Genomic DNA, 25,158 nt, shown 5'->3' on the forward strand with positions numbered 1-25,158 from the left:
TTCACTTATGTTAAACCACCCAGTACATTGTCATTGTTCTTGCTTTAAATCAGTTATCTTCTTACCTATTTACAGTTCAGCATGCAGGTGTTCGAATGGCCTCCGAGTTACCATTTCTTTGTGTAGATCTAGGTTTCCACCTGGTATCGTTGATCTCCTGCTTGAAGATCTTCCTTTAGTGTATTTTATAAGGCAGGTTGGCTATACTGTGTTTTTCCTTTTTTTCAGCTTTCTTGAGGTATAAGTGAAAAATAAAAGATATATATATTTGAGGTGCACAACTCAGTGTTTTAGTATACACATGCATTGTGAAATGATCACCACAATCAGACTAACGAACACATTCATCCCCTCACACAGCTACCATTTTCTTTCTTTTTTGGGGGGTGGTGTTGGTAAGAATATTGAAGATCTACCCTCTTAGCAAATTTCAAGTATACAATATAATATTGTTAACTACAATCACCGTGTTGTATATTACATCGCTAGGACTTGTTCATCTCCCATACCTGAAACTATATACCCTTTGGCCCACATCTCCCCATTTCCCCCTCCCTCCAGCCCCTGGCAACCACCAGTCTACTCTTGGCTGCTTAGTTCGACTATTTTAGATTCCACATATAAGTGAGATCTCCCAGCATTTGCCTCTCTGTGTCTGGCTTATTTCACTTAGCATAGTATCATCTAGGTCCATTCATGTTGTCACAAATGACAAGGTTTCCTTTTTTTTTTTTTTTTTTTTAGATTGGATAATATTCCAGTGTATATGTGTGTGTGCATCTTCTTGTGATGAATTCTTTCAGCTTATGTGTGTCTGAAAATGTCTTTTATCTTTATTTTTTGAGAGATATTTTTGCCTGGTATAAAATTTAGGTTGGCAATGTTTCCCCCACCACCATCACCCACCCCATGTCTTATAGCTTGCATTATTTCTGACATGAAATCTTCTTTAATCCTTTTTGTCTCTTTGTACAAAATATTTCTTTTTTCTCTCTCTGCTATTAAGATTTTCTCTTTACCACTGGTTTTCAGGGATTCACTGGTGTAGTCTACTTCATGTTTCTTGTGTTGGGGTTCTTTGAACCTCTTGGATCTGTGGTTTATAGTTTCATCAAATTTAGAAAAATTATATTAGATCTTCGAGTATTTTTTCTCCTCACCCCCTTCTTTCATTTGGGTAGTCTAATTGCATGGATATTCAGCCCCTCTCAGTAGTCCCACATGCTACTGAGCTTCTCTAAATGTTTTGCTCCTCTATATTTCATTTTGGATAGCTCCTGTTATGTTTTCAAGTTCACCAGTCTTGTTTTCTGCAGTGTATAATCTGCTGTTAATACTGCGCAGTGTGTTTTTATCTCGCACATTGCAGTTTTTATCTCTAGAAGTTTGATTTAGGTCTTTTCTAAAAATAGCTAGTGTCAGCATTGAGTTGAATCCTTGGGCACCCTGTGACGGTGCAAGAATTGCTTACTGGTGTTGGAACCACTCCCTCCGCACATTGAAATTGGGCTCAGGAACCCAAAAGAGTGCTCAATACTTTTGTATCTTGACAAATGTTCCTGAGATTTGTTCTTGATCAGTTACGTTACTTAAAAAGCGTTGATCCTGCCCTGTCTTGCCTTTGAGCATCATGCGATGATATGAGAGCGGTGTTTAATCTATGGTTAATTTTTCCTGTGACAGACGAAAGACTCTTAGTGCTCTCAGGGATACCCTGTGAGTTGGGTTTGCTCTTTCTCTTGTGCTCTGGGAAAGAGAGCGAACAGGAAACAGTTGGCAATAGGCACTCTTCTCAGCCCTGTGTCTTCTAATCCGCTCCAGTGGTTCTTGCCCTGGACGTCACTCTTTTTTTTGGTCAGCACCCAGATGAAGGCCCCTGAAAAGTGTGGCATTTCCTTCGGCACAGCTGCCCTCTGTCCTTGACTCTCCCTGCAAACTCTACCAGCTTCGTCTACCTGTCTCCCCAGCGCAGGGAGCTCTGCTGGCTTCTGCCCATGTCTCTGTTTCCTGCGCCACAACCCAAAAACTTTCCCGAGTCAGTAAGCTGAGCGACTGTCCTCGCTTCATCTGTCTCCCGCCTCTCAGGACTTAACTGTCACTCCTCGCCCAACTTCCAAGATCTCCAGTATTTTCTTTCCATACACTTTGTCCAGTTTCTGAGTTATTTCAGGTGGGAGGGTAAATCTGGTCCCTCCTACTCGGTTTTGTCCGGAAACAAGTGATTTCAGGTCATTGTACGTTCTTTATGCCTTCCTGGATTAGGGTCTTTGCACTATGCATGTTCCACTCCCATAATTGCAGGTTTTAAAGCATCTCTATTTATAAAGCAAATAAATGTTTTAAAAGACAGATGACCTACTGTGAAAAGACATTTGCAGCTGCCTCCCCGGTGAGAGCCTCGTCTAAGTGTCGGCCAGCAGAAGCCACGGGATCGGTTTTACCCGGCGTTCTCTTTGTTCACCACTCATCATGAACCCGATGGTGCACTCATTTACCACTCTCGATTCTGGGTCCTCCGTACGCTGTACATGTGATTGACATAGTACCAGTGTGGGGTGGAGAAGGAGCACCTGGGCCAGACCCCGGTGGCCATGGACTCCAAGAAGAGTGTGGGTCAGGCTGAAGCAAGGACACTGCCCATTGTAGAGGTTTTGTGGTTGTTGAATATACTCTTTTAAGTACTTCTGTCTTCAAGTATAGTTGACACAATATTATATGAGCTTTAGGTATACAACACAGTGATTTGACGTCTACATACCTCAGCACATTACGTCTAGCGATCCTCTGTCACCATGCAAACATCACAGTATTCACTCACTATATCCCCCTTCACCTTTTTCACCCATCCCTCTGCCCTCATCCCCTCTGGCAAGCACCACTTTAATCTCTGTTTTTTTGGTCTGTTTGGAGGCTTTTTGGTTTGATTTTTGTTTTGTTTCATTTTGTGGGGTTTTTTAGATTCCACATATGATTGAAACCATACAGTATTTGTCTTTCTCTGTCTGACTTATGTTACTTAGCATAATACCCTTTGGGTCCACCCATGTTGTCATGAATGGCAAGATTACGTTTTTTGTTTGTTTGTTTGTTCCTTATGGCTGAGTAGTATTTCATTGTACGTATGTACCACGTTTTTGTCAATTCATTTATGAATGACACCCAGGTGTCTTCCATGTCTTGGCTGTCATAAATAATGCGTATGAACACAGGTGTGCATATGTCTTTTCTAATTAGTGTTTGTCTTTGGAGAACTACTCAAAAGTGGAATTGCTGGGTTGTATGGTGCAGCCATTATGAAAAAGCAGTGTAGCGATTCCTCTAAAAACTAAAAGTAAAACTATCACATTGTAGAATGAGGGTCCTCCAGAGCATGGACCCCGGTGACCCCACCGGGGAGGTCCCCAGGACGCAGGCGGGTTCAGCTGAGCTTTCGGCTGTGGGTACTGCTGCTCTCTTCCTTTCTCACAACCAACCACCCCAGCTGGGCCTGCCAGGCACGGACCGATGCTCTCGCCTGCCCTCTGTGGCGTGCCTCGTGCTTCCCTGGTGCCCTTCTACCAGGCGGTTTCCATACCTGAACCTTGAAACCTGCTGTCATTCCAGTCCCGGGGGATGGACCCCTGAAGGCACGCTGCCACCGAGACTCCCCCAGGGCTCGCCCAGGTGCCTGAGCCATTGCGCCTGGTGCCACATGGCTGTGGCTTGATAAAGCGCGGGGTTATCTCTTTTGTCGTATGTTAGTGATGGACTGCTCATCTCACAGTTGTGCGTTTCCCCCTTCTGTCTCCTCAGAAATTGCAGGTACCCCGGTGTCTGAAATTTCTGGGCCTTTCTCAACAGACGACATAGCCAGCAACTGTGTCCCCACCCTGCCTTTGAACGAGCCCATCTTGTGGATCGTCTCCTATACTCTCATGAGTGTGTGTGGAATCATCCTTCTTACCTTAATCATCCTGCTACTCCTCCCGGTCCGGTGTCGGCACGGCCCCCAGGACCCCGAAGTTGTCAACGATGAGTCCTCCCTGGTCCGGCATCGCTGGAAATGAAGAGCAAAGCCTGAACTCCAGCAACCTTGAACTCAGCTCCTAAGAGAATTAAGTCCTAAGTGCAGCAGGCAGGGGGCGCCCGGCCAGGGTGCTCCCCGTGTCCATTACTCTTAAATCTCTCTTCTGCTCCCAGATGCCTTCCAGATTCACTGTATTTTGATTCTTGATTTCTTAGCGTCCTTCTTCCGAGAAAAATGATAATAAAACCACCTCAATCTAAACCAAAACAGAGTGCATTGGGCTTCAGACCATGTGACTGGCATACCACACCGTCTTGTTGTGCCTCGAAACCAAAAGCAAGCCGTGGCTGGCGCGCCATGCTCCGCTCCCATCTCTGGAAAAGGGAGGGCATATAGTCCATCTCTCCTCTCGACTCCCGGGAAGCTTGGCATCCGTTGCACTTAAGGGTGTTCTGCACCAGGCTTCCACCAGGGTCCGAGGGGTCCAAGAAGGCTCACAACACGATGGCAGGAGAAGCAGCCTGGGGCCTGATGATAGAACCGGCCGCCCTTCTGAGTCGGAGACAGCAGCAGGCTCCTTTTCTGGGCCTCTCTGGGCCCTGAGTGGAGATCGGCACCCAGTGGTCCTCACCAGCCCCTCTGAAGATGCCAGGCCTTCGCCCATCAGTGCTTCCATAGTGTTGCTGGCGTGAAGGTTAAAGACAGACGCTACCTCCACCGTGACTCCGCCCAGGGTCCTACCCCAGGTGGGGGTGCAGGAGGCTGGTTCCAGCCATCGCCCTGTCCTGAAAGAACCTTCCTTCCAGCAGGCCGGCGTCTGGCTCTGAACCGCACGTGCGTGGGGAGCTTCCGCCACCACGCCGGGCTCTAGCTCATATGCTCATCTTACAGTCAGTAAACAGCATTTCAGTGAGAGAAACACAGTCCATGTTACGGGCTTAGTGGCTCCTTTTCCCAAACCTTCTACCAGGGTAGGCTGATGGTTACCCTTTTGAGAAGTAGGAAATGGCTAAATGCCTGCACTTCTGACCGGCTCTCGGGAAGGAAGACGCAAGACATGCCAAGGACTTGAGGGACCTTCTGGTTATTCCTGTGCTGGGAAACCACGTGTTGCCGTTTGCCGAACCCCTTGGACTCCAGCACACCCGCCTGCATCTGCTTAAACCAACCGGCTGAGCGGGTGACCCACATGCTCGCCCCTTGGACGCATTCTGTCTTTGGTGCCCCGCTGGGTGTGCAGGGGTATCTTTATTTGGGGAAATCCCCTCTTGCTATCATTTGAGGCCTTTGCCAAAGAAAAGCAAAAAACCTGTAACTCGAAATAATCAGCCTTACATGATCTGATGTAACTGGGAGAAGGGTTCAAGGCCAGCGTCCCTTCTCTCTTGTCTGTGTGCCAAGTTCAATGTTCACTCTGCATTGCTACTGCGGTGAGTTGGATGTATAATAAAATCCCACTGGAAGGGCTAACTGTGGAGGATCTCCTCTGGCTGGAGTGTTTTTTGTGTTCGGAATAGGCTGCCTGTGGGTTATCAGCCACCAGCTCTGCTCACTGGGTCCCAGGGTCACCTCCCTATTTAGAAATATATGCCAGTGCCGAAGAGATGGGAGGTCGCTTACTGCCTGTCACGGTGGCCTTGCAGACCAGCTCTCACAGGTACTTGTGCGGAGAAACGTGACTTTTCTGTGTTATTCTCGCTCCAGTTCAAGCACGGCAGGAATGAGCCTCTTAGGAGGGGATGGTGGGAGAAAACTCATCTGATCGTTATCAGATGCTCATCATCACGTCTGGTCTCAGCTAGTTAATACAGGTAAGATACATTTCAGAGTTAGAACTCTCTGGAAGCCTAATCCTCTTCTTGCCTTATTGGCCTTCTCCCGGGCAGCTGTTTTGTGGGCCACTTTGCCTAGAAGGGAAGGCTGCGCCCCTCCATGGCACCTTCCCCTTGCTTCGAAAAGCCTGAACCCCTGAAGTAAGGAGAGAGTTGCCGATGTGACCCGGTTAGTTTTGCTTCCTGTGTCTTCGGGCAGGTATCCTCCGTGCCATTTCCCTCGTTAGGTGTCTGAGCTCAGAATATTTCTATTGCAGCCCATTAGCAGACACCCTTCCCAGCGTACGTGATAAGAGCAAATTAGATTTCAAGCTGGGGTGTGTGAATGAAGTGTGCTGTAATTCTCTGTATTTCGTCTCACGTTTCTCTACCTTTTCATCTCTGGTGTCATTGGATGTGACATTTTAATGGGAATACTTAAATTACAAAAGCCTAATTTAGCACCGAGAATGAAATAGACAATTGGATGCGGGACATTTTCTTGGCATAGCTTGCTGCCGAAAATTGGACCCTGAGTCAAAACCCGGTGAGTGGCTCCCACCTCCTCCCGTTACGTAAATTGAGACTTGGCTCGGGACACCTTCAAGGAGCTTGTTTTGAGCAGGAAAGGAAGTAGCAGCCGTTTGAGGGTGTCATTCTTAGCTGGTGGCACACTGAGAAATGCTGGGAGATGGTTCTTGCCTGAAAACTGCAGCTTAGCTTGAGGCTGTTGTCAAACCCTTGCCAGCTCTCTGATGGGCAATGGCTGCTTCTACGGGAACAATGCTCTGTAATCCCGATGAAGTATTTGGAAGCCTGAAACGAAATCCTGTCTTCAGCAGCTGAAACTGTTTATGAAATAGAACAGGCCCATTCTTTCCTCGGGAATTGGAAAGCACGACAAGTGATAGCTCGGGGTCACCTGGCACGTCCCGTGCACTCTTTTGTATTCCCTTCTGAACCTGAAACAAGTGCGCAGCGTGAAAGATCCCTGCGTGTGACAGCACGGGTTTTCTGAACGCAGTCCGCCCCCTAACATCGGGAAGGATTTTACCTGATGCATCTTGAAATGCGGAGGTTTCGGCTGGAGATCAATGTGGGGTTAACTAACTGTGGTTCCAAATTATGAAAGTAGCTCCCAGCGATGCATCACTCACTCCATGGAGCTCTGGGTCCTGGATTTTACAAAGCAGTGGTGATTGCATTATCTCATCTAAGGTGAGGAAGGAGTGTTGCATTATTTAATAGGTTCCCTGGGAGGGTGGGAATTTGTTAATTTCCCCTGTCCGGGCCCCCACGTGGCGGAGCTGCCAAGCCCGGTTCTCTTCTCAGCTCTGGCCTCGTGCCACGTGATGTCACTGGGAATAAATCACCTCCCCGAGGCCCGCTTCATCAACAACAATAATCTAGTTTCACAGACTTGATCCTCATTAAGGGAAACCAGATAATTGCCTGGGATCGCAGTGTCTGCTTGTGCAAACTTATCACAATTGATGACAGAACCGCCACAAAGAGAATTTTTATTTTTTTAGGGAAAAAAAACCTAACCACCATAAAATATAAAATTACAGTTTTGCCAAGAAAGATACTAGATGTTTAGTGCCAAGAAAACTGCACGCGGCAGAACTTACTGTGCGCGTTTCTGTTGGGTCGTGAGAATGTCACATTCAAACTCATGGCTGTTTACCAATTACACAGCAAAGGGGAAAAGACATGCTGAGAGTGGGGAAGGGAAATTTAAAAATAATCAACAGTATGGAACAAAATAAGCAGAACTGGCTCTTTTAAAAAAGTAGCTTCAATTCCAGGAACCCACGGATGTCTTTTACCCTTAAAGTTGCTGAATCGATTGGAGGTGCAAATTGTTTTATACAGCCACCAACCCCAAACATCAGGAATAGTCCAGCTGGGGTCACGTGCCCCGTGTCGGCATGGGCAGTGAGAAAGTGGACCCTTGCACTGCGCATGGCCCCGGCCAGTTGATGCGCATCCCCAGGTGACTCTAGGGAGCACAGACATGCTTCTGGCCTTGGGCAAGGCCCTGGGTCAGCGTGATTGCCATCATGGGCGGGTAGAGACAGCCTGCCATGGTCGTCGGCCACATCCGTGGAGTGTGGAAGTGAGAGCAGAGCCAGGCCTGCTAGTGACATCAGAATGTCTGCCAAACCTCTAGTTCCGTCAGCTACTGGAACTAAATACAGAGTGGGGCAAAAGTAGGTTTACAGTTGTTCGTATGGGAAAATAATACAACCCTATCTAATAAAAGAGAAACATGGTAATTAGCATACGACCACTACCCTTCCCATTGGCTAATTAGCGAGATATGCAAATTAACTGCCAGCCAAGATGGTGGCCGGCAGCCAGGCAGCTGGAAGCTAACATGAGGCTTGCTTGCTCCAGTGATGGAGGAAACCAGCGTTCCCCGCCTGCCTTGCCGGCCTCTGAGCTTGCAGTTTGAAACATTGTAACAAATATAGAAGCTAAACAAAACCCCAGAAACCCGCTTTCAGCAGCCGGGATCTCAGAGCTGGAGTTGATACAGTGTTTCAAGATTATAGAACACAAACAAACCAGATACCTGCTTTCAGCAGCAGAGGCCTCAGAGCTGGAGTCAGCTAAAGCTGGCCCAGAATAAAAAAAAGAAAAAAAGGAGCAGTGGGAGCTTCAGTCACCCGCCAGCCTGAAAACAGCCCTCAGCCCCTCACCCAGACTGGCCAGGCACCCCAGTGGGGACCCCCACCCTGAAGAGTGCGTGACCAGCTGCAAACAGCCATCATCCCCTCACCCAGCTGGCCAGGCACCCCAGTGGGGACCCCCACCCTGATCCAGGACACCCTTTAGGGCAAACCAGCCAGCCCCACTCATGCACCAGGCCTCTGTCCTATATAGTAAAAGGGTAATATGCCTCCCAGCACCGGGATCAGCATGACAGGGGAAGGCGCCCCAACGCCCTGCTCTGTGCCTGATAGGGGGGAGCTCCCCAACCCCCTGATCGCCCTGCGGCTCTGTGTGTGACAGGGTGTGGCGCCCCAACCCCCTGATCGGCCCTGCTCTGTGTGTGACAGGGTGCGGTGCCCCAACCCTCCCCCCCCCCCCCACGGGCCCTGCTCTGTGTGTGATGGGGTAGAGCCATAACCTCCCCATCGGCCCTGCCTTGAGTGTGACAGTGGCGGTGCCCCAACCCCCTGATTGGCCCTGCTCTGTGGGCGATAGAGGGCGGCGCCCCAACCCCCTGATGGGCCCTGCTCTGTGCGTGACAGGGGATGGCGCCGCAACCTCCCCGTCGACCCTGTCTTGAGTGTGACAGGGGACGGTGCCCCAACCCCCCAATTGGCCCTACCCTGAGCGTGACAGGGGGTGGCACCGCAACCTCCTGATCTGCCCTGCTCTGTGCATGAAAGGGGGCGGCGCCCCAACTCCCCAATCGGCCCTGCTCTGAGCCCAACCAGGGGCTGCACCTAGGGATTGGGCCTGCCCTCTGCCACCCAGGAGCAGGCCTAAGCCAGCAGGTCGTTATCTCCCGAGGCGTCCCAGACTGCGAGAGGGCACAGGCCAGGCTGAGGGACACCCCTCTCCCCCAAGTGCACAAATTTTTGTGCACCAGGCCTCTAGTACTATATAATAAAAGGCTAATATGCAAATTGACCAAACAGCAGAACAACCGGTCGCTGTGATGTGCACTGACCACCAGAGGGCAGATGCTCAACACAGGAGCTGCCCCCTCGTGGTCAGTGTGCTCCCACAGCAGGAGTGCCACTCAGCCAGAAGCCCTGAGCTGGGCTCATGGCTGGCAAGCACAGCGGCGATGTCGGGAGCCTCTCCTGCCTCCGTGGCAGCGCTCAGGTTGTCCAACTGACAGACATCCCCTGAGGGTTCCTGGACTGTGAGAGGGCACAGGCTGGGCTGAGGGATTCCCCCCACCCCCAGCACATGATTTTTGTGCACCGGGCCTCTAGTTGGTAAATAATAATACAAGACTAAACTGCTTTGCAGACTCACAACTATAAACCTACTTTTGCCCAGCCCTGTATGGGTGAGGACACCAGCTGCAACCAATCAATACAGTGTTTTCTTCTCTACCCCCAAACTTTCTCTTGTTTCTTATAATCAGATATTATTATATGCAGATGGCCAGTGTTTCTAAACTACATTGTACTGTGTGATTTCACAGCACGCTTGCTCTGAATGAGTGTGGGTCAGCTCGGGCTGGGCCAAGAGGCACGGAAAGGTTCCTGATAAACTCAGACCCAGCCCAGGAGAGAGTGACTCCGGACACCTGGTCTCTGATGTCCCAGGGCGGTCTGGCCCCTCGATACCTGCTGGATGGAGTTTGCGGTGCCTACGAAGCAGTAATGACGAGTGGGCGGTTCTCTTTGCAGGTGGAAAATTATTTGTATAAGACCAACTGGGCGAAGTCTGAATTTGTAGGTTCCACATGGGTACCCCACCCAGGTCAATCTGAGGAGGGTACTTGGCCACTATAGACGTGTGATTGTGTAGTTACAAATGACAGGTTTGTGAAATAGATTCCGAGTCCGTTGAGCCCAGCTGTCATCTTAGTGGTACCACGGAAAGGGGCCTTGCACCCTCCAGCACCTTGAAACCTAGCCTCCTTACCATTCGTGTTTTCCCACAGAATGTTCTTCATTTCGGTTGGAATGTTTGTATTTTGACTCGTGATGGAGGCACGGATCAGGGTATTTGAGAAGGCAGGGGCCTCCCCAGGCACAGGGTGTGTTTCTCTGTCGGCTGGATGTGCGCCTGGTGGCTAAGATCGCTAAGAGAACCAAGGTTTCAGCTCCCTTCACTGTATCTGCCAGAGTGAAATTTTTAGTTTTGAAGTTAACGCCTCTGAGTGAAAGTTAAGAAAACATTAAATGTTTCTCTTTTTGTGATAAAGAAAAAGGGATCCAAGTCAGTGAAGGATCTCTATAATGAAAATCACCCAAAATAAACTCCCTCAACTCCCATTTCTTATATAATTTTGTGTTCTTTGTTGCTAGTGTTATCAACTTGGCATTTTTCCCCTCACTCTCCTCATTGCAGACGCATGTTCTCCTCAGTGGGGATCGGGAATTCTCAGTGTAGCCATTAGTACCTGTGAGAAGAGAGAGAAGAAATCAGATTTGTCATGTAATGAAAGCTGGATTCTTATCATCTAAAATGGCGTATGTCCTACTATTTCTGCTAATTGCACAGATAAATATACTGAAAGTAGAAAGTCCCTGTGCTCTGCCACTTACAGCAGACACTCGTGTTTTCCTTAGGAAGGCTGCAAACCTGTGTTCTAACGCAGCCGCCAGGGGTTGCACTTTGCAGAATGTATTGTGCATCTCTCAGACTAACAGCCTTTCATACACAATTCTTAAGTGTAACTTGTATTTTTTTTAAATGCTTAAGAGTATTTTGTATCTCCCTTTTGGAGTTTCCCCTCTACCTTTAGTACACGGCACTGATTTAAAGTCGCGGTAGGATCAAGAGCTGGGGAAGGAGGTGTTCGCTCCATCTCGGTGGACGCTCTGGAGACACTGTCCAAACTGTGCTCTTCAAAGCATGTTTTCTAAAGTGATCGTGTTTTTGTACTTGTATGTCCCACCAGTTTAAGGGTAAACCATTGAAAAGGAGATACAAGACTTTGGTTTGTTTGAATAAATAATACTTCCAACATATTGGGCTTGGAATTTTTTTTTTTTAATACCTAGTTCAAGTCGTGGCTCTGAAGGGACAGTGGGTGATGCGTCATGGTCCCTGCACCCCCACGACTGGATGTAGGTTCCTGGAAAGGAGCAGAGATGAAATTGAATGGAGGGAGGATCCAGGCTTGATTGTTAAGGTGTAGAGCAGCGGTTCTCAACCTGTGGGTCGCAACCCCTTTGGGGGTCGAACAACCCTTTCACAGGGGTCGCCTAAGACCATCGGAAAACACATATATAATTACGTATTGTTTTTGTGATTAATCACTATGCTTTCATTATGTTCAATTTGTAACCATGAAAATACATCCTGCATATCAGATATTTACATGACGATTCATAACAGTAGCAACATTACAGTTATGAAGTAGCAATGAAAATAATTTTATGGTTGGGGGTCACCACAACATGAGGAACTGAATTAAAGGGTCACGGCATTCGGAAGGTTGAGAACCACTGGTGTAGCGTATACTGAACATGGGAGGAAAATAAAGTAGCCGGAGTGTGAGAACCATCCTGGGAGTGGAGAGAAAGCGCCTGTGGAAAAGACACCGAGTAAGCACGTTTAGTGTCGTAAGATGGGACGGGGCAGTCAGCCCGGTGCTGAGACTGAATGTGGCCGCTTGGGGGCACCTGTGCTCCCCGCCTCCCCTATCTCCCCCCCCCGCTCCCCCCCCCCCCACATAACCCTCTGCAGGGACATGGTGTTCTCCAAATTCTAGACAAGAAACCGCTCCTAGTCGCATGCCCAGCAAAACAGCCAAGACAAGTGTGTGCTGTGAGAGTGCACCCGGCTCCCGCCCCCTCCCAAAGCACACCTGGTCTGCACCCACTCTCACCCAGGTGCTGGCCCCCCCCTTCCGGGGCGGAAGGGTCCCCCTGAGTGGGTCTGGAGGGGTCTGCACCGAGTGGGGCGAGTCAGAAATACTTGATTAATGGAGATGGACACCGTCCATAAGCTGTGTTCTAACCAAATCTTGAGAAATAGGTTTCTTTCAATGATTGGACATTTCATTTGACAATACCCAGACAAGAAGGAAAAAAAAAACATTTCAAACCATTAGGAGGTGAAGCAATAGTTACTGGAGAAACAGAATAGGAAATCTGCTTTCTAATAATGAAGGAGATCATTTGATGTGAGTTTTCACTTTCTTTTCTTTTTTGCCGGATTGTTGTATTTTGCCATCTTTTAAGTTGCCTGTGGCATTGCAGGTGTGATTTTGTGTGTTTATCACTAGGTGGTGCTGTTGTGAAACTTTGTGGCGGGAAGTTTGTGCTATTGTTTTTTTCCCCATTCTGTGTGGCTTTTAAAGGCAGCTTTTACCAAGTGTGTGCATGTCATTAAACTACACCCCAGCAGCTCGTTAAAGCTGTCCAGACCTCCATTCTTTTAAATGCAAATCTGCAAAACATGCTGACTCGATGTCTAGTAAGTCTTGGAGGTAATCCACAGGACACATTTCCAGCCCTGGCCTGTCACCCGGCTGTCCCACAGGGAAGGAAACTGTCACGGAGGTGCCATGAAGTCTCCAGGCTCTCCCCGTGGGTGGCAAAATCCAGATCCATAAACCAGCTTATCTGATCCCTGTCTTTTTTTTATGCCACTGTCTTTTTAAAAAAATATATATTTTATGGATTTTTTTTTACAGAGAGGAAGGGAGAGGGATAGAGAGTTAGAAACATCGATGAGAGAGAAACATCGATCAGCTGCCTCCTGCACACTCCCCACTGGACATGTGCCCGCAACCAAGGTACATGCCCTTGGCCGGAATTGAACCCGGGACCCCTGAGTCCGCAGGCCGATGCTCTATCCACGTAGCCAAACCTGTTAGGGCACCACTGCCTTTTTAAGGTTTCACATTGGAAATTGAAAGTAAAATTACTTTTTAAAATTGAGAATGGTGCATGCTGCAGTCAAAATGCTACAGGGGGAAATAATGGAGAAAATATGTGTAACAAATATAGAAGGATGGGAGCTAACATTTATTAAGCAGCAAATTTTAGCTATGCGTATTAGGTATATGATGACATTTCTCCTCAGAACAGCCCTATCAGGTACACATTGCTACTAAAACTATTTCTTTACCCTGGGTGTTCAGCATTATATTTTTGCCATTTCCCCAATTGCCTCTGGATTGGATAGAGTTTTCTTCCAGGAGTCTCCTCAGAAAGGACTTCTAACAGTTTCTGAGTCCTTGTTTGTTAAAACTACGTGAAGCCACGCCCTAGCCAGTTTGGCTCAGTGGATAATGCCGGAAGCCAATTCCAGCACGACAGCAGGGCTGCATCTGGGAATGGCTGATGGCATTTCCCCAAACCTGAAAAGGGATGATTGCTTGCTGCCAGACAGCTCAGGGCATCTTAATCTACATGTTATTGCCTCCTACTGGCCAAACACCTGAACAGCCGCAGGCTTATTCCCCTATCCTGACAATGGACTCTGTAGGAAACCCTGAGGCTTTGAAGTGTGTATCTCTGCCTCGCCTCAGGACAAATTAAAAAGCCTGGGGTCCTGAGACGAGGAGATCTTAGTTTCCTTTAAACTAGGCTCCTCTGACCCCCAAATGCCTTTCAAAATTATATTTCGTCTCTGGACTCCTGTTTCATCTACGCACAGCCTTCTCCAGATTCCTGAACCCTTCTTGATGCTGGGACAGGAACCCTGGCAGATAAAGTGTTGGCAGCCTGCAGACCAAAGGGTCCTGGGTTCGATTCCAGTCAAGGGCACGTACCCTGGTTGCAGGTTCCTCCCTGGCCCCGGCCCTGGTAGAGGGACATGCAGGAGGCAACCAATTGATGTGGTTCTCTCACATCGATGTGTCTCTCTGTCTTTCTCTCTCTCTTTCACTCTCTCTAAAAATCAATGGGAAAATATCCTTGAGTGAGGATTAACAAAAGAAAAAAAACCCACCTGCATCCTTTATATATAAAGGAAGCTTTGGCTGGATAGAAAAGCCTTGTTCTGGGTTTCCTTTCTTCCGTGTTCGTCCTGGAAGTTGTATGGCATCCCTACCTTCTGATTGAAACATTGCTTTTGGAGAAACTGAGATCAGCTCTACGTGGCTCCTCTTGTTTTAAGTGACTTGATTTTTTTTTCTAGCTGCCCAGAATATACTTTTCTTATCTTTAAAGCCTAGGAGAGAGGGCTCATGCTAACCATTTGGGATCAAGTGTCCGGCGCAGGAAAGTTCAATATGTCTTCTCTTCTATTGCTAGAGCCCCTCCCCCTTCTTCTGTGGACTTGAATTTTACATATGTTAGATCTGCTTTGCTTGTCTTCTATGTCTGTCATTTTATAGTATTTCAAGCATATTTCTTTATTTTCATACATTTTTCCACTTGCCTCATTTCTATCTACTGTATTCCATTCTATGTTTTCACAAGTATCTATGCTCTCTAGGGCTTCTCATGACTTTGTCTTTTTTTTTCTTTTTTTTCTGTCTCTGGAGTTTGGTTAGCTTGAATTTCATCTCCTGTTACTTTGGTATCTTTCCCCAATTTTTGTGTTTCCTCATCATGGGCCTCTGTTGAAAACATGGATCCAATGTGCTCTGGTTTTTTATTTTTAATTTATCTTTATTGTTGAAAGTATTGCAGATGTCCCCCTTGTTCCCCCATTGACACCTCTCTCCATTCGCAGCCCCTCCCCAGGCCTTCACCCCACTATTGTCTGTGTCCATGGGCTATGCATGTATGCATGTAAGTTCTCTGGTTGATCTCGTCCCTCCCCCTTCCCTCTGTTACATGCTTCAATGTCTCTAAGTCCATTTTGTCTATCAGTTCATTTTGTTCATTAGGTTCCACATATAAGTGAGATCATGTGGTACTTGATCTGCCTTAAAGGGTAAGAGATCCTTCTTTTTTACAGGCACATAATATTCCATTGTGTAAATATAATGTTACAGAAAAACCGGAGAAGAACCAAGCAAATCTTAGAGAGATGGAGTTACATTTATTACGCGTGGGCCCAGAGGAAAATGTCTCTCAAATTCTGGGTGAAATCACACACAAAATTTCCCATATTTATACTATTTTACTTCTTTGTCTCCCAAATATGGGGTTTTCCCGGTTCCCTTTGCAAGTTCTTAAAGGGCCCTATGTGCTGGTGCTTTGAGACCTCAGCCAAAGGCTTGGCCTAACGCCAGCACTGATAACTTCATCTGGGGAAGGTTTAATGGCCTCTCTGAAACGGGAGTAGTCTTATTTTCCTTATTATTTAAGCCAGCAAGCATCTACAGGAGCCAGAAATAGCAGCGTTAAAATTTCAAACAGCAGTTTTTATATAAGATGGATGCTTACATACCACAACTTTTTAATCCATTTTCTACTGATGGGCACTTGGGCTGTTTCAGACCTTAGCTGTTGTAAGTTGCGCTACATGAACAAAAGGGTGCATGTGTCCTTTCTGACTGGTGTTTCTGGCTTCTTAGGAAATCTGCCTAGAAGTGGGATCACTGGGTCCAATGGCAGTTCCATCTAATGTGTGTGTTTTAAATTTGTGATTAAATGCATGTTTTTCTCTTGCTCTCTGAAGACCTTTCTCTGATGCCTTCATTCAACGGTAAGTTTTGCTGCTCTTTCCCACATTTTTTAAAGAGCATTTACTCATCAGTTCTGCTTGAGATCCTTTTCCCAATCTCTCGCGCTCACTGTGGAATTGTGGGCCAGCTGTCTGCAGGCGGTTCCGATGGAGCAAGGAAGTGGGCTCCCCCTGACCTCCCAGGTTCGCAGCAGTCATATTTCCCGTTCTCCGCTGCCGAGCGAGAGGACTGTGTTCTGGACATGGGGAGCATGTGTGTGCATCGTTTCACAGCCCTCTCTCCTGCGCTCCTGCGAGGTGCCGGGGCCTGCTCACCTTCCTTCCCTGCCCCTTGCTGGAGAGAGGGAGCCAGGCTGACTGCAGGAGGAGCCCCTGCTCAGGAAACAGAATGATTTCTGGAGTCTCCTGAGATTGGCTGGGGGACCCAAGGCTCCTTGCGGGCCTTTGCCTCTGCCCGCTTCTCCCCGCCACTTCTGGCAGTTTCTGCATCGTCGGGGCAGCCTGCACTGCATCTCTCCCTCCTGCTTTCACTAAAAGTGCAGGCTTCGCGGCTTGTGATTCATTTGTTTTGTTTCGTTTTCCTTGTTTCTCTTCTGTGATTTCCAAGAGAAGAAGGAGGAAGTTGCTGAGCTCCGTGTTCATACTGGAAGTCTGGCCTTCGATTTTTATCGTATGTATTTCAACATCAGTTTAAGGGTTTGTTGTTTTGGGGTTTTTTTACTACAGAAATGTCTCAGTTAGGTTATTTGAATATTTTTAAACTTTTATTGGAACATAAAGGTTTATTAAACGTATTCGTTGCCATGCTGTTCAGTGTGGAAGAAAAGTGATCTAACTGTTCCACAGGAATTAAGCACCCACGGGGTAGAGTCCTCAGCAGCCATGGAAAATATCCTGTCTAATAATAGACAAACATGGTAATTGACCGTACCTTCGCTACGCCTCCCATTGGCTAATCAGCATGATATGCAAATTAACCACCAACAGAGATGGAGGTTAATTTGCATATGTAGGCGCAAAGCGGCGGAGCAAAGACTGAAGGCGGCTCCGGCCGGAGCGAAGGCCTGGGTCCCGGGTGCCGGAGGAAAACCGGTGCTGGCAGCCAGGGGAAGGGAAGGCCTATTGCATGAATCTTTTTGTGCAATGGGCCTCTAGTGTTTTAATAATTTAAGATCAGGGAATGATTAAACTATATTATATCAAGAGGAAAATAACAAACTCTCTATGCAGTGAGATCAACAATTTTAAATGCACACCCACATATACACACCTACACACATACACATACCCGTACTCACCTATACACCTACCCACATATACACACGCCCACACACATGCCTACATATACACACACATGCCTCCATACATACACACATGCTTCTATACATACACACGGCCCACACACACACATACATACACCCACAAATACATACATGCACACATACACATGCACTCTCACACATGCACGCACACACACAAACACACATACACATGCCCACACACACACATACACACACCCACAAATACATACATGCACACATACACATGCACTCTCACACATGCACACACACACACACACATACACAAGCCCACACAAACATACGCAGGCCCACATGTACAGAAAGAGAGACTGAAGCCGGGGAGCAATGCACCAAGAAGCCGAAGCCGCTCTCTCCAACAGAATTACAGGTGATTTTAAATATTCTTTTAAAAATGCTGTATTTCCTAAATATAGGGTGGGGCAAAATTAAGTTTACAGTTGTCAGTACACAAAACACAGGGTTTATTCTTGTATTATCATTTATTAATTATTGCATTATTTTCCCTACCAACTGCAAACCTACCTGGGCCCCACCCCGTAGATTATATTTTTACAATCAGAAAATCCTGTATAAAGTGAATTTTAAAACGCCGCCCATGATTTTCTTTCTGTTCCTCAGACCTCCTCCTGTTAGGTTCTCATTCTCTGTCATGATGGGTGGCACCGCACCCACCCGCAGCCGGGCAGGAACCCTGACTCACTCTCCACTCCCCTCCACTCCTCACACTGACCTGCTCCTTAATCCTTTCGGTTCTACTTCCTGAAGGGCTCAGAGCCCCCCCTCACTAGGGTAGTTCTAAAGGTGTGTCCTCTGGACTCTCAGTTGGTTTTCTTGCCCTTTGCCGCTCCCACCTGGAACCCCCCTTCTCTGTGAGTGGTGCCCCCCCCCCCCAGACCGTACCCTTCCCTTGGCTCACTGCAGAGAAAATCCCAATGCAGGCCCTGAGGGCCGGCCAGTGTGACCCCAACCCACCTCTCCGGGGACATGCCTGCCACCCAGTCTCTCAGGAGCCTGCATTCCAGCCGTCCCTGGAGGCAGGACCTGCCAGCAGATTATGCAATAACTGGCGCACAACAACCTCCAGACGGCCAGACTCATGCCGGTGGTGCCGGCTGCTTCGGGCTGGCTGAGACCGCCCTGCTCCCTGGATGTGGCCCGAGTGTGTGAGGCGTGGAGGCAGCAGATTCCTCCAGCACCAGTTCCCACCAGCCAGTTCTGAGCCCTGCTGCAGGGAGGACGGCTTGTCCGAGCTCCGAGGTGCGGGGGAGCCAAGCCCCATCCCCAGCAACCACCCCGGCGGCCAGTTAGTGTTTTGATCCCTGGAACAGTGATAAGGTGAGGAAACGCTCAGATGTTTTCTCCGCACTTTCACTGCTTCCTTGGACCTTTCTGGCCACTCCCTTACATGGCCGGAGCAGACGGCATCCCTGGGTCATAGGGAACAGAGGGTCTGCGAGCTCAGTGAGCTTGGGTGCTTGTCCTGCGATGATGTCCAAGTTCACACTCTGCACAGCAGGGGGCGAGATGGGTCACCTGGCCGGTAGGAATATGGTTTGTGAAGTGCTTGCTCATTTTAGAGGCACCTGCTTGCTGGTAAGATTTCCTTTTCCTGTGCATCATGCATTTTATGGGCTGGGTGTCATTTCCTTGCCCCCTTTTCACTTGGAGTTTCAAGTTTGCTCTGCCTTAAGAGCATTAATGTTTGTTTTGTTTTAATATTTCTATTGATTTTTTTTAGAGAGAGGGAGAAAGAGAGAGAGAGAGAGAGAGAGAGAGAGAGAGAGAGAGAGACATCGATGTGAGAGTGAAACATGCATCTGCTGCCTCCTGCACGTCCCCTACTGGGGATTGAGCCCGGAAACCCCAGCACATGCCTGACCGGGACTCTAACCAGCAACCTTGTGGCGCCTGGGGCAACACCCAACCCATGGAGCCACGCTGGCCAGGGCGAGAGCATTCGTGTTTTAATTGGTGAGCTGACCTCTGCATCTGTGAGGAGGAAACATTCAAGTACAAATCCCCACGCATGACCCAGAAGGCCAGACACTGAAAGGAGAGCCTGTTCTCTGCTGCGAGTCTCTGAATCAATATCCTGTTTATTGATTGTATTTCAATTGCTTGAAACGTAATGGTCTCTGCAGGCACGGGAAAGAGAAAATGCTGACCGGGTGTCCGGAACCCTACACTCCGGTCTTGCTGACTTCACGCAGGAGAAAGGGAGCTGGACCGAGCAATGGTTTGCGCTCTCTCTCTCTCTCTCTCTCTCTCTCTCTCTCTCTCTCTCTCTTCCCTCGGTTTGGCTTCTTCTGCTTTAACACACAAATTAATCACCGCCGGATCTTGTTCAAATGTGCATTCTGATTCTGTAGGTCTGGGGCAGGGCCTTTCCGACAAGCCCCCAGTGATGCTGCTGGCCCATGGCCCCCAGTAAGTGGCAAGGTCTAGGTTACACCCTCTCTCCCACCCCACCTTCACTAAACGCCCTACCTGGTTACTACCTCTCAGCCTTCAGGCCCCAGCCCAGCCTCCCCTCCCCATGGCAGCCCTCCAGGTCCTTCTGAGATGGATGAGACCTAAGCATCCCCCCTGATGATGATTAGCTCAGCCCGAGTCCCAGCCTGAGGGTAGGAAGCAGGCAGTGGTGTGGTCACCACAGCTCCAGCAGAATCCCGCACCGTGCCTGGCTCGGGGAGGATGGTCCTGCAGTCACCCTCCGGCATCCACAGGGCCTCAGTCCCAGGACCTGCCTCAGACACCGAAGTCCAGGGACGTCCCGTATATAAAGTGGACTAGTGTCTGCTAGAAGCACATCCTCCCTGTGCTGTAACTCTCCTCTGGGTAACTTACAAACCTACCGCAATGCGAATGCTGCGCTAAAAGCTGGTCCACTGTAGTGTTTAGGGATCAGCTTCTGGGAACGGTTGTGGGATTTTTTGACGGACAGTTAGTTGAATTGGCAGATGTGGTGCCCCTCATACAGAGGGCAGGCGGTAACTCTTTCCTGGATCAGCAAATGGATGGCTGCTTGTCTCTATTTGCCTAAGCTTTTTACAGTCTCATTAAGACGTTTTCACACTCCAGGCAGTAAAATGCTAGACGTGTGTGTTGAGATCCGCTTTTTCTGTGCTGTGCATCTGGTAAGAGCACATTGGTTTCATTCATGGAGAGCTGCTGTACCCTCCCCAGGAATCACCTGGCCTCCCTGCCCCTGACAGGCTCCTCTCCCACCCACCGTCCATGTGCCGAGCGCGAGCAGCGCCTTGAACGTACCTAACCCTCCAGGAGGAAGAAGGCCATGGGCCTGGGTTGTGCATAGAGTGGCCTGGTGGTTTCTTCATGATTCCTGATGGTCAGCCTCGCGTCCATGATCAATAAGGCCTCTGTTTCTCGCGCCCTTTAAAATGAACTCAACATGCCTGGCCAGTGTGGCTCAGTAGTTGAGCTTTGACCTATGAACCAGGAGGTCACAGTTTGATTCCCAGTCAGGGCACCTGCCCGGGTTGCAGGCTCGATCCCCAGCGTGAGGTGTACAGGAGGCAGCCAATCAATGAATCTCATCATTGATGTTTCTATCTCTCTCTCCCTCTCCCTTCCTCTCTGAAATCAATAAAATAAAATATTTGTAAAGGGACCTGGAGGGCTCTGCCTCTCAAGAGCACACCCTTCAAATAAAACACCCTGGAGCTTATGTGTTTGCTCATTCATTTATCCAGTCACTGGACAAACATTTAGAGAGTGCTGTGAGCCAGGTCCTGCCCAGGCCCTGCGATTCCGCTGTGAACTAGTCAGAGACCCTGTCTTCATGGAGCCTAGTCTATCGAGACAGGGCTATACTCCAGACACTAGTGAACAAGAAGATGTCTAAATTAATGCCAGGCGCGGCTCAGTGCTAGGGAGGAGGGCAGCAGGCAGGGATAAGGAGAGGGTGATGAGAGGGGAGTGCTAGTTTTGATAAATATCACAGGGCTCCCTCCCATCACTGTGGCCCATTTCTATAATAGCCCCCCCCGCCCCCCACACACACACAGGCTGCCCTGTGGCCTCCCCTCCCCTTCAGAGTTGACCTTGACATCTGGTCCAGCCAGCCCTCACCTGCACAGATGTCCCGGCGAGGTCAGAGGCAACCCCAGGCCTGGTTCTCCCAGGAGACAGTGGGGTGCCGATGGCAGGTCTGCTCTCCGTTCCCTGCCACCCCTGCAGAGGGTGTGCCCACACACGCTGCCCTGGTGGCTCGGCCAGGCCACTTCCGTCCCGCCCAGGCCTCCCACTCGCCCTTGCCCCGTCGGGGACAGGCCTTGCTCAGGCACCAGGAAGCTGTGGCTCGGCATGACTGTCATTTCAAGGTGTCCACGAGGCAGGGGGAACAGCTGGTCTCTGGGACAGCAACGGCTCCCTCGCCCAGTTTCCTGGTTAGGACGGTCATTCAGGTCCCCTCATTCGGGTGTCCCCACCTCAGGTACCTCTCACCTGCCCTCCCTGCCACTTGCCCTCATGAGCTGTCCTGCAAGGGACCAGCCCGCCACGGATGACTTCCAGGTGCTTCCTGCCTCGACACCTGGTGGCTCTGATCTCATGTTGTCTTGGAGCTGGTGGTAAAGGGCAATTTAATCACCTAACTTGGTTGATAAGTGTTTCCAGGGAAAGTGCCGGGCAGTGCTCTCAAACTGGCACGTGAATGACAGGCACCCTGTGAGCAGGAGCACCCACTCGGGGTGGGGGCGGTGTCTGCAGTTCTAACAGGTTCCTGGGTACTGCAGGTCCTGTGACTACCCGTTGAGGACCAAATGCCGCCATGGCCTCTCTCCTCCCATCCTCATCATCAGATCCAGCGGTTCTCAGCTGGGAGCAGCTGTGCCTCCCAGAGACAGTTTTTGGTGTCACAATTTTGTTCGCTTTATAAAGGAACACAATAAGCCAGGGGAGTTGTCGTTGGCCGTGTAGGGGACAGAGAACAGGAACAATGCTAAGCATCCTACCACGTGCCCAGGTTAAAAACCCTACATCCTAACTCGGTAGCATCCAATTCTGCCTGTACGTTAGAGTTACCTGGAGTTCCTCTTAAAAGATCAGTTTCACGGTCCCTCCTAGACCATGGCATTGGAATGTTGGGGTGAGGCCTTGATTCTGTACTTTCAGACACAAACTGGGATTCGAATGTGCACTCCCGCTGAGAGCCAGCGGCCCCCACCAGCATCGTCTGAAAAGGTGAAAACCATGGGCGGAGGAAGAGGGTTCGTATTTAAGGACCTGTTACGTTGCCCATAATTGCACAGCACACATTGTTGCTCACACTGGCCAACAGGGGTGTGTGGAGTAGCCGGAAGAGACACCACTTACTTTCTGTGGTTCTGCTCTGTCAGGACCTGGGGATCTGAGGGCCCCTCTGTGTGTGTGGTGTTGTGTGTGTGTGTGTGTGTATATGGTGTTTTGTGTGTGTATGTGGCGGGGGGTGGGAGGGGGGGGGGTCCTGCCTCCGCCCTGGTGCAAAGAATTGCTAGCTGGGGTTCTCTCCTTCTCCCCTTCCAGGAGCCCCATTCCACATGACTTTGGTCATTATTGGCTTCCAACACCTCAGCGACTGCAGGGGAGCTTTTATTTCATCTTTATGGAAACTGTGGAGGGTAATAACAACCATCACCATCGTGTGATGTTACAGGTGAGAAAATTAAGGGCCAGAAGGATGAGTGGACTAGCTGGGAAAATGGCAGAGCTGGGATTAGAACCAAGAATTTGTAAATTCAAATAATGCCGTCCCTTTCTTCTGCTGCTTTCCATCGATTTTATTTGTTTCTTCATTCGTTCATTCAACATGCATTGACAATTTGCTATGTGCCAAGTGTTATTTTAGTTGCTGGATAAACAAGTCTTCGAGAGTTCTTGCCTACCAGTAATGCCCAGGCTCATGGGTGGGACAGAACGGGTACAGGTCCTTATAATACAGTGTTGCAAATGCCCCTAGAAGAGCTCAAAGAAGAGGGCTGGTGCTGAACTCATCCTGAGTCCTACCAGCTGGGGGACTCACTATACTTCCCAGGTCCTCAGCTGCCTCGGCTGTAAAATGGGCGTAAATTCTCTTCTCCCTGGATTGTGATTATACAGTGAAGCCATGGAAGTAACAGGTCCGAAGTAAATGTTTGTTCATTCATTCACCTGCTTCGTTAAGATACTGGATAAACAGACGGACTTGAGTCAGTGAAAACTTCTTGTTTCTCTCTTTAGAAAGAAGGCAGACATTTTTATTAAGTAGATTTTTCCATTTTTCTTGTCATCTCTCAAAAGATGTGTGTTTAACTGTTTTCCACTCCACTCAGCACTGTTTGGCTTTATAACGGAACAAAATAAGTCAGGTTTGTTGGCATGGGCGTTGTCAGGCAGTGCGACCAAGGAGCTTTGGTGTGTCTTCCTCATCAGGTATCCTGACTTCTGTTCTGCATGATGAGATCAAGAACAAGCTATGAACATGAGTTTAGCGGTTTTATTTCTCTCAGGAAACCACTTTTCCACTTGTTCCAGCCAAAGCCTGTGCTGATCAAGCACCCCTTAGCTGTCAGCCTTGATGACCAGGATCAGTGGCGGTATGGCATTGTTGACCTAGAAAAATTGTTATTTTACCAGCAAAGAATTGTAATTCCGAATATTAGGTCTAATGGCAAAACCATAGGCAAGTCTGGAGAACCAAAAAGAGGATCATTCTTTTTATAGAGGGAAATGGGAGTTGGGAGGGCCTGTTACAGAGTCCATTGGAGGAAATTGGGAGTTTCAGCTTTTCATTGGCTGAGTTGTGACAATCTCTCATTGGCTGGGCTGTTGCCAGGCAAGGAGAAAATCTTCCTTCCTCCTGCTAGGGTAGTCAAATAGAAAACATCTTCTTATTGGAGATGCAAGGTTTGTCTTTTCCTCTTTGGGGTAACTGAGGATGAGTGGTAGAGCATGAGAGCTCCCCCTACAAGCGCTCCAACTTTAATTGAGGTTTCCTTTATTAATTTTCAGAGCATCAACCCCCTTTTCCTGACCCTGGTTGCCTGAACCTGAATTACAATTACCGATAGGAGCCAAGAGCATTGTTTTATGTAGCAAGTGTTCCCAAAATAACAGTTTATTATTACTCTCAGTTGAATACAGTTGGAGGCCTTTGAAGATCAGGCCTCCAAAGAGATAAGATTTATACATAACACAAGTCACTCAACCTGGGATTCTCGGCTTCCTCATCTGCAGGTTGAGTGTGGAGAGCAGACTCCCCATAAGAAGCCTCCTTCTAACTCTCGGAAGGTCGTGACCCTCGGTTTCGATCAGCACTGCCCTTATAGACCGAGTGCTTGAGCGCCGCACCCCAGAGTTATGGGTTGCAGCCCTACCCTTTCTGGAAGCCCCTGCCTTCCAGAAACCCACAGGCCCAGGTGCCCCCGACATGCCAAGCCGTCATGAGCCCCACTTACAACAAACACACGGAGATCCTGGGGGTGGGGGCATGGATCAGAAGTAACTGGGGCAGCATTTTCTCAGAAACATTTTAATCTGGAAACTAACTCGAAGGCACTTGAACTGAGGCTCCTCAAACATTCCCTGTATTTATTTTCGATGAGACATGATCATGAAAGGGCTGAGGATGGCAGAGGGGAGCTAAGCCCCGACTTGAAGGACGCGGAAGCTGCTGGAGAGGGGAGGTGGGGGGCGGAGCCAGTGGTCAGCCGGGGCACCAATGGGGCCTCCTGGGGGACAGCCCACACTACAGCCAGCCCCAACGTGGGCCCTTTTACATGTACTTCCCGGCCTCGGGAGCTTCCCT

At 48.9% G+C, this 25,158-nt stretch overlaps 1 protein-coding gene across 1 annotated transcript in view; it reads left to right on the forward strand.

The window, feature by feature from the left end:
- Positions 1-5,475, forward strand: part of BACE2 (beta-secretase 2) — a gene marked incomplete at its 5' end in the record, with an annotated part of 77,308 nt that extends 71,833 nt beyond the window's left edge. The window contains one exon of the mRNA XM_081088249.1: positions 3,793-5,475. Within this exon, the coding sequence (XP_080944375.1) occupies positions 3,793-3,849 (57 nt within the window). The 3' untranslated portion in view covers positions 3,850-5,475. The remainder of the gene's footprint in view (positions 1-3,792) is intronic.
- Positions 5,476-25,158: the final 19,683 nt, after the last annotated feature.

This window comes from Myotis nattereri (assembly GCF_964212035.1).
Source record: "Myotis nattereri genome assembly, chromosome: 3".
NCBI classification, from domain to species: Eukaryota; Metazoa; Chordata; class Mammalia; order Chiroptera; family Vespertilionidae; genus Myotis; species Myotis nattereri.